The following is a 10,277-nucleotide window of genomic DNA, read 5'->3' as shown; positions in this document are numbered from 1 at the left end:
GGCGGCCTGCGGGGCAAGCAGGTGCACGGGCGCGTGCTGGACGTGCTGCTGCTGCATCGCCTGGTCGTCCTGGAGGCGCCCGAGCTGGCCCAGCAGATGCGGGAGCTCGGCCTGGCCCGGCAGGTGCCCGGCAGCCTCTTCCGCTCGCTGCTCAAGCGCTACCTGACGGCGGCCCCTGCCAGCACGGGCTCGGGAGCCGGGGTCCTCCCGCGAGTCCCCTGCAAGCAGGAGCACCTTGGCCTGGATTATTTCTACCCGCAGCTGCAGCTGGGCGTGACGGAGCCGGTGGTGGTAACCCAGGTGTGCCACCCCCACCGCATTCACTGCCAGCTCCGGAGCCTCTCGCAGGAGATCCACCGCCTGTCCGAGAGCATGGCGCAGATCTACCGGGGTTCCACGGGGATGGGGGATGAGAACTCTACCAGCGGCCCCCAGGAGGAGAGGGAGGAGAGCCCAGACAAGCCCGGCTCTCCATGTGCATCCTGCGGCTTGGACGGACATTGGTACCGAGCTCTCTTGCTTGAGACCTTCCGGCCCCAGCGCTGTGCCCAGGTGCTCCACGTAGACTACGGAAGGAAGGAGTTGGTGAGTTGCAATAGTCTCCGCTACTTGCTGCCCGAGTATTTTCGAACGCCCGTGGTGACCTACCCCTGTGCCTTGTATGGACTCTGGGACGGTGGCAGAGGCTGGTCTCGGTCACAAGTCGGTGAGCTGAAGGCACTGATCCTGGGCCAGGCGGTGAATGCAAAGATTGAATTCTACTGTTCGTTTGAGCATGTGTATTACATCACTCTGTATGGAGAAGATGGGATCAACCTTAATTGTGTATTCGGAGTAGGGTCCTGTTGCTTGGCCGACCGATTCCTGCAGAGCCGGGGGATGGAGGAGGAGGAGGAGGAGGAAGACGACCCACAAACAACAGCTCTTCAGTCTCAGTCTCCTGCTGAAGAAGCGGATGAAGAGATTCCACTCCCAGCCTTAAGATCCACCAGGCTAAAGATCAACGCCTTCTATGACGCCCAGGTAGAGTTTGTTAAAAATCCTTCGGAGTTTTGGATTCGGTTGAGGAAGCACAATGGCCCCTACAGCAAGCTGATGAAGAGAATGTGCAGTTTCTATTCCTCAGCAAGTAAGCTGGAGGGTGTAGTGTTGAAACCTGAACCTGATGACCTTTGCTGTGTCAAGTGGAAAGAAAACGGCTATTATCGGGCTATGGTCACCAGACTGGATGACAGGAGTGTGGATGTATTCCTAGTTGACCGTGGCAGTTTGGAAAACGTGGATTGGTATGACGTGAGGATGCTGCTTCCTCAGTTTAGGCGGCTGCCAGCACTGGCTCTGAAGTGCACGTTGGCCGATATTTGGCCTTTGGGGAAAAGTTGGAGCCAGGAGGCAGTTTCCTTTTTTAAAAAGACTGTGCTCCACAAAGAATTAGTTATCCATGTCCTTGATAAGCGGGATAAGCAATACGTTATTGAGATTCTTGACGAATCAAGAACAGGGGAAGAAAACATTAGTAAGGTAATTGCTCAAGCTGGGTATGCCAAGTATCAGGAATTTGAAGCAAAGGAGAACATTCCCGTAAGTGCCCATTCTCCAGGGCCTGTTTCAAACCATTTCACTGCTGAGAATAACAAAGTTGCTCCTGTCAAGAAGGCAGAGGCGGAACAGGAAGCCAAGAGAGACGACAACACAACTACCTCCGTTTCAGAAATTTTGACTGATCCACCAGTCGCTACAGATATCCCAACTGGACTGGTTATGCAAGAAAAAGAGAAGAGAGAGTCTGTTTATTCTCCTCTTATGCAGAATTTCCTGGAAGTTAAGCCAGGCTCTTGCAAAGGAGAGCTCCAAGTTGGGAGTACAGTAGAAGTCAAAGTGTCTTATGTTGAAAACCCCGGCTGCTTCTGGTGCCAGCTGACCAAGAATATTCAAGGCTTTAAAACGTTGATGTGTAATATCCAGGACTACTGCGAGAATACAGCTGCTCCCTACCAGGGGACAGCCCCCGCTTGTCTGGCAAAACGAACCGGAAACGGAAAATGGTGCCGAGCTGTGATACGTGGGCCACAGTCTTCAGAGCACGTCCAAGTAATGTTCGTGGATTATGGAGACAAAGATATGGTAGCTGTGAAGAATATTTACTCAATTAATGAAGAGTTTCTCAAGGTTAAGGCTCAGGCTTTTCGGTGCAGTCTTTATAATTTAATTCAACCAACTGGTCAAAATCCTTTTGCTTGGGATGAGAAGGCAATCCAAGCTTTTACTGAATTTGTAGACAACGCATGGGAAGACAATCTCGAATTAAAATGCACAGTATTTGCTTTGGCTTCAACGCACAATGAAGAGCTGTTTAACATCGTAGATTTGCTAACACCCTTCCAGAGTGTGTGCCATTTTTTGGTAGAAAAGAGACTTGCACGGCCGGTTAAATTTCAGAAGCCCCTGGAGTCCTCCATTCGGCTACATTCTTACTACTATTCGACACACGATATGAAAATTGGCAGTGAAGAATTGGTGTATATAACACACGTTGATGACCCTTGGACATTTTATTGCCAGCTGGGAAGAAATGCAAATATTTTAGAACAGTTGTCCTGTAGCATTAAACAATTAAGTAAAGTTCTACTGAATTTAAAAACATCCGCCTTGCTGCCTGGAAACTTGTGCCTTGCCAAGTACACTGATGGAAACTGGTATAGGGGGATAACAATAGAAAAAGAACCAAATAAAGTCTTTTTTGTTGATTTTGGCAACTTTCACGTGGTAACAAACGATGATCTGCTTCCAATACCTAGGGATGCGTCTACTGTCTTACTTCTGTCCATGCAAGCTGTTAAATGTTCGTTGTCTGACATACCTGACCATATACCAGAAGAAATCACAGCATGGTTCAAGGAGACTGTTTTGGATAAGTCATTGAAGGCTTTGGTTGTAGCAAAAGATCCAGATGGAAGACTGATTATCGAACTCTATGATGAAGGTATTCAAATCAACGCGAATATCAATGAGAAGTTAGTGTTACTTGGCTACAAAAAAGGGACAAGAAAAAAACGAGAAAGCAAAAACCTCCTCGCTGCAACAGAAACCCTTGAAGTAAAGAAGGAAAATCTGAAGTTGTCACCTACAGGGTATTTAAGTAAATCAGTAGAGGACTCTGCATTATGTAGTCTGGAGACCTTGGAAGCATCACACAAATCTAAGACCAGCCCAACACATCAGGAAACCAAGCTTTTACAAAGTTCGACAAACTTAGTCACTCAGTATCAGGACTCTGTGGGACATAAAGATAATCAAGTGTGTCCATTCACAACCGAGAAAAAAGAAGAAAGTTCTGCCGAGCCACCTTTGAAAGCCACAAGGCTAGAAGCTACCCTTTCAGAAAGAAACATAGGAGATTCGTATCACAAAGGTTTGCCTCTAAAATTTTCTGAGCTCCCTCAGAAGGTTATAATGCCTGGCTTTAAAACAGTTGTCTATGTTTCCCATATAAATGACCTTTCAGACTTTTATGTTCAACTAACAGAAGATGAAGCTGAAATCGCTAGTCTTTCGGAGAGATTAAATGATGTTAGGACCAGGCCAGAATTTTATTCAGGGCCACCTTTGCAGAGAGGAGATGTGACATGTGCCGTTTTTCCAGAAGACAATTTATGGTATCGTGCTGTGGTCAAGGAACAAGGACCCAGTGACCTTCTCTCTGTACAGTTTATAGACTACGGCAATGTTTCCGTGGTCCACACTAACAAGATAGGTAAGCTGGACCTTATTAACACACTGGTACCAGCACTGTGCATCCACTGCTCCTTGAGGGGACTTTGGGTTCCTGAGATTTTAAACTGTAAGGAAATGATGCATTACTTTTCCCAAAGGACAGATGAGGTTCAAGTAAGATGTGAGTTTGTTCAATTTCAAGACAGGTGGGAAGTTATTCTTGCTGATGAACATGGGCTCATAGCAGAAGACATGATTAGCAGATATGCTTTCTGTGGAAAATCTCAAGTAGGACTTTCTAACCAAATAATGATAGGTGCCTGTTCAAAGTCTGTCAACAAAACAGACATGGACACTTCACTATTTCTTAACTGGTACGATCCAAAGATCAAGATGATAAGAGCATATGCCACTGTGATAGAGGGACCTGAGTATTTTTGGTGTCAGTTTGCTGATACTGAGAAACTGCAGCTTTTAGAAGTAGAAGTACAAACTGCTGGGGAACAAGTAATGAGTTGGAGAAGTTGTGTCCCATGCCCTCATATTGGAGATCCTTGCATAGTGAGATATAGAGAAGATGGGCATTATTATAGGGCACTTATCACCAATATTTGTGATGATTATCTTGTATCTGTCAGACTTGTGGACTTTGGAAACATTGAAGACTGTGTGGACCCCAAAGCAGTCTGGAATATTCCTTCTGAACTTTTGGTGGTTCCCATGCAAGCCTTTCCATGTTGCCTCTCAGGATTTAATATTTCAGAAGGTGCGTGCCCTCAAGAGGGAAATGACTATTTTTATGAAATAGTAACAGAAGATGTGCTGGAGATAACAATATTAGAAATCAAAAGGGATGTTTGTAATATCCCCTTAGCAATTGTCGACTTAAAAAGCAAAGGCAAAAGTATTAATGAGAAAATGAAGAAATATTCTAAGATTGGTATTAGTAACAGCAATCTGCCCTATGAAAAAAGTGATCCAGAGATAAAGGGAGCTCTTGGGTCCCTCAGTCCTGAGGTTGGATTTAAGAAAGCAAGAAGTAAAGCTGGACAAGAGAAAACATGGTATGTGGAATCACAGACAGATGAGCTCTCTGAAAGAATTGAAAAAGACTTAAACACTATTGAAGCCAAACCAACTAAATTCTATGACCCTGACCCTGACAATGTTTTTGAAGCTTTCACAGACCCATGCAAAGATGAAATTGGCATTGAGATACTGGAAGATAAAAGAGAGTCCCGTCTGGTTGGCAAAGCAAAGTTTGATGATAAATACCTCATGACAGGATTTAGCACATTACTACCGCAGGCTAGTGAAACAAAGGAGATATTAGAACTGAACTCTCTCGAGGTGCCGCTTTCTCCCGATGATGAATCAAAAGAGTTCCTGGAACTGGAATCCATTGAGTTACAGCATTCTCCAGTCGGGGAAGAGCCAGAAGAAAAAGAAGAGCCAGGCCTGGAGCCTCCATTTGTGCCCTTACCCCAAGGCTGTGACACAGAAGCCACCCTGCATACATTTACAGTGCAGCTTCCCCTCAACTGTGAATCTGAGAAACAGCCAGAACTAGAGTTACCCACAGCCCAGCTGTGTTTGGATGACAAAATGAACCCTTTGTCTCTAGTAGTTGGTCAGAAAGCCCAAGATCCCATGTGTGCCGAAGACACAAGGAAGTCAAGTTGTGTAGAACGTTCTGAGGACCAGCCTAGCCTACCCTTGCATCTACACGAGAAGAATTGCGATCCCAACATGCAAATTGAAATGAATATATATAAAAAAGAATTTACAGATCATAAAAACAGAGATGCCATTTCATCATCGACTTTGTTCTCTGAAGAAGAATCCAGAGATGGAAGGAAACACAATAATGCTTTACAAGATCATGTCTCAGGTATGTACTTTCTTTTACTTAACTTAGTGTCTTTCAAAAATACTTATTTGTCTTAAAGATAATTCTTATTTATTTTTTGTCTTGTGTTTTTTTTAATTTTTTGAGGAAAACATTAAAACCTGAAGAGAATCAGATTTGGACTTCAAGAAGACCATTTTAAATGTGGGGAGATTGAGTTGTGAAATCAATGTAGAACCATGCTTTCTAGGCTGGGTGAAATGCTAAATTATTGCATTGCATAGGGATCAATTTGGAGAGTTTTCAGAGTTAACCATTTTGTTTCATGCATATACCTTATCCTTTATTTAGAAACCCCTACACAAATGGTAGATTTGGGGAGCTTATATTAACCAAGAAAACATCCATGAGTAAACATTGGAGAATATTTATGATGATTAACTTTTTAAATAAATTGCATGCGTTGCTATTTTCTTGATCATAAGATTTAAAAGTTACATGAAATGGGGGCACCTGGTGACTCGATTGGTTGAGCATCCAACTCTTGATTTTGACTCAAGTCATGATCCCAGGGTCATGGGATGGAGCCCCATGTCTGACTCCACGCTGAACATGGAGCCTGCTTAAGATTCTCATGCTCTAAATAAATAAAGAAAGAAAGAAAGAAAGAAAGTTACACTAAACACCTTTTAGGGTTTTTTAATAATCAATGTTAGACTTTATATTTCAATTTTTATTTTATTATTATTTTTTTTAATATGAGAGAGAGAGAATGAGAATGAGAATATGTGTCCTGGGGGGAGGGGTAGAGGGAGAGGAAGAAAGAGAATCTTAAGTAAGCTCCATGCTCAGCACAGAGCTCAATCCCAAAACCCGGTGATCATGACCTGAGCCAAAATCAGGAGTCAGATGCCGAGCCGACTGAGCCAGGCACCCCTATATGTCAATTTTTGATTATTAAATTTGAGCCATCATATGAAATAGAGAAAACAGTAGTCTAGGGAGAATGAAAATCTCCCATATCACCGTAATCCTACCACTGTTAAGGTTGCAGAGCACTTCCTTCCTGTTGTCTTTCACCTTGTGTGTGTCTATTTACATACAGTTTAAAGAACTAAATAGAATCATATCAGAGTGTTGAATCCTGCATTTTAATCCCTTAAATATGCTTTCTAAATATTGTACTTCTATAGTATTCCATTCTGTGGCTATACTATAATTCACTTAGTCCTCCTTGCCACACTTTAATAAGAATAAGTAATAGCTTTGTGATAAAAATGTCCTTCAACCTGTAATATGCTGCTTCATACTAAAGACATGGCTGTTGTAACCATAGACCACATCACATGTGGCAACGATAACAGCTTCTAATATTGCATTTCAAAGTCAGGAATCAGATTCATATTCTTAAAAGACACATCATATCACAGTGGTGTTTTCTGAAGAAAGCAATAAGGAATTATATATTGGGAAAGGCCACTGGAAGAATTTAAAATAAAATCCAGGAAAAGAGACAGACTCAGACCATCCATGACCTTGATTGTATAGGAATAGGAAATGCAGATAAGAAAATGCTTTGCTTGTGTGTTTAAGATCAAGGGATTAAGAAGTATGCACTGAGTCTTTATTCAATTTGGCAGCTCAGCCAGAGAACATCTACACTCTGAAAGGATTTGCTGTTGGATCCAAATGTGTTGTGTGGTCAAGTGTAAGAAACACATGGTCTAGATGTGAGATTCTGGAAATAGGTGAAGAAGGCACAAGGGTAAGTGAAATGGAAGCACTTTATCTCAAAAGATACTTGGAGACTGTTAAGGAAATCTTAGCAAACTTTACCAGACTAGAGAATGCAATGGAACAGATATTTACCTTACCATTCCCCCTGGTAATTTGGTGCAGTGCAAAAATCATCTCAAAGTTCATATACACGCATCCTAGCAAGAAATCATCCCCGGCTCTTTCATCTCCCTTGGCTCTGAAATCCTATCCGTCACCAAATTCTATGCTTTCTGTTTCTTATCTCATAGTTAAAACTTTTCATACTTAATGCCACTGCCTTGATTTGAAGTCCCTTATTTTACAACTAGATTATACTCTAATAATCTTCTATGTTGGTTTACTTCTTCTAGTCTTCCTTCGGTCCTTCAGTTGATTCTCTACACTACCAGTGTGAAATCTGACGACAGCATTCCTGTGGGTAAAACTTGTTGGGGATTCCAGTTGATTGTGTTTCTCCTACGATCGAAAAACCCCCCACCTGTATCAGAATCACCTGGTGGGTCTCTTAAACTGTAGATTCCTGGACCTTGCCCTGGCTGGCTAATTCAGAATTTCTGGGGGTAGAACCAGGAATGTGCATTCTTATACCATTAAAATTGGAGAGCCACTGGTCTAGGATGGAAAAGCCACGCTCATTAACATGGCATGGTCCTGAAGGTCCTCTAGGGCTGAGTGTTCATATTCTTCTCCAGTCTTAGGTTTACTCATTTATCTTTTGTACCTTACATTACATAGACATCAAATTGCTTGTTCTCTCTTATATATATCATTCCACATGGTTTCTTTGATATATTTAATAATGCAGCTCTAGTCACTTATACTCTATCCCCCTCCCAAACTGGCTAATTTTCACTTTTATTTTTATTTTTTCCCTGGAGAGAGGAGAGGGAGAGAGGGGCAGAGGGGCAGAGAGAATGAATCTTAAACAGGCTCCATGCTCAGTGTGGAGCCCAATGCGGGGCTTGATCCCATGACCCTGGAATCACGGCCTGACCTGAAATGAAGAATTGGACTCTCAACCAGCTGATCCACCCAGGTGCCCCAATTTTCACTTGTTTTTGGAAAATTTTCATTTTCATTTTGCATCTTCATCTTCATTTTCATTTTGCATCTTCATTTTCACTTTGCCTCTTCCAGGAAGCATTCACTAGCATTATTTTCTAAATCTCAACATCTCTTCACCCTCCCCACCCAGCAAAAATCCTTTATACCTATATTATATTCCCATTCCTGCGGCTACAGAGGTCTGTACTTACTACATTGTAATGATCTGCTTAGAGGTCCATTTCTCCACAAAATTTTGAGCTTCTTGAGATCTCATTTTTAGCTATCTTTGATATCTAGGCATAGATACTCAATACGGTTTTTGAAAAGAAGTTCTATTGAGTTAAAACATAAAATTGAAGTTTAATAAAATTATTTTCATTGCCTTTTCAGGTATTTCATTTGAAGGATTGCTGTGGTTCATTAATCAGTTACAGTTTTTGGAAACTACCAATTTTTATTAAATATCTTTTTTCTCTTTTAGGTTTTGAACATTTCAAATGGTATGGAGGAGATAGTGAACCCTGAGAATGTCTGGAATGGCATACCCAAATTAGATAAGAGTCCATCTGAGGTATGGAATGATATAAATACTAATTAATGAGAACATTGTCTTTAATTTTGAAAGGTAATTTATTTCCAAAGCCCTTGTGTTTGGGAGTAATTGAGAAAAAAATACTAATACTGGAATTGATGACAATGAAAAACAGCAATAACAAAATCAGTGATTCTGAACTTTATGCCAAGTATCCCTTTGGACAAACTAGTTATTAATGTTTTATATCTTGACTTGGGGGGGGAAAGGGGGATATTAAACATAAAAATCATTTAGTGCCTGAGACCTTTATAAACTATGTTTGGTGTAGAAAATCTGGAAAAATGGCAAATTTGATTCAGAGAAAGTACTTATCCCCTATGATCCATCAATCCAAGACAGATTAATCAGTTTCATTTCATAAGTTTTCTGTTTATATGGAATGTAGGCATGTCATCTACATATTTTGCACATAATTGATTTGATTCTACATACAGTTTTATATTTTGTGTTCTTGATTTAAAATTACATAGTGGGGGTGCCTGAGTGGCTCAGTCGGTTAAGCATCCGACATCTGCTCAGGTCATGATCTCACTGCTCGTGGTTTTGTGCTCCTCATCAGGCTCTGTGCTGACAGCTTGGAGCCTGGAGCCTGCTTCGGATTCTGTGTCTTCCTCTCTGTCTCTGTCCCCCGCCCCCCCTTCTCTCTCTCAAAAATGAATAAATGTTAAAAAAAATTAAAAAATATAAAATAAAATAAATTAAATTACATATTGGACAATTTCTCATGCCATTATAATATCTGGGCATTTGAATTTATTCTGTTTGGCATTTGTTGAAGATTTTACTTTAAAATATGTATCTGAGAGTTCCAATATCTGGTCATCTCAGGGCTTGCCATCTACTGCTCGCTTTGAAATATGGTTAACTTTCCCCAGTTCTCTGTATGTTGAGTAATTTTTCATTATGTCCCAAATGTTTTAAATATTATGTTGTAAGACTTTGGATCCTATTAACATTTTTTAGAAAATACTGAAGTTTTTGTTTTAGCAGGTGGTCAACCCAATTGGGTTCATACCACCAAGTTCTGCCCCTCTTTGTTTGTTGTTTCCAACAACAGTTCAGTTCTCAAAGACTTTGCTTTGGTGTTGGGTCTGCCCAGAGCATAAGCCTCTCAGGAACTTATGTAGCAGTTTATATAGTAGATCAGCTATTAAAGACTGCTATGCTGAGTTGATCCTCTTTTGCGTATGCAGAGTTCAGGGTTGACCTTGGGATTTATATCAGTTCATATATAGTATTAGGGGTTCATATTTTTCAGTTCCTTTTCTCTCTGAGATTTCCTCCACACCTGCT

At 41.5% G+C, this 10,277-nt stretch overlaps 1 protein-coding gene across 1 annotated transcript in view; it reads left to right on the top strand.

Moving 5' to 3' along the window:
* Positions 1–10,277, top strand: part of TDRD6 (tudor domain containing 6) — a gene marked incomplete at its 5' end in the record, with an annotated part of 14,041 nt that continues 3,764 nt past the window's right edge. The window contains 3 exons of the mRNA XM_077764813.1: positions 1–5,605; positions 7,204–7,328; positions 8,871–8,960. Coding sequence (XP_077620939.1) covers positions 1–5,605; positions 7,204–7,328; positions 8,871–8,960 — 5,820 coding nt within the window. The remainder of the gene's footprint in view (positions 5,606–7,203; positions 7,329–8,870; positions 8,961–10,277) is intronic.

Source organism: Crocuta crocuta, unplaced genomic scaffold, assembly GCF_008692635.1.
Source record: "Crocuta crocuta isolate KB4526 unplaced genomic scaffold, BGI_CrCroc_1.0 scaffold44, whole genome shotgun sequence".
Lineage (NCBI taxonomy): Eukaryota > Metazoa > Chordata > Mammalia > Carnivora > Hyaenidae > Crocuta > Crocuta crocuta.
Note: the sequence above shows the minus strand (reverse complement) of the source record. Positions and strands in the feature narration are given on the sequence as shown.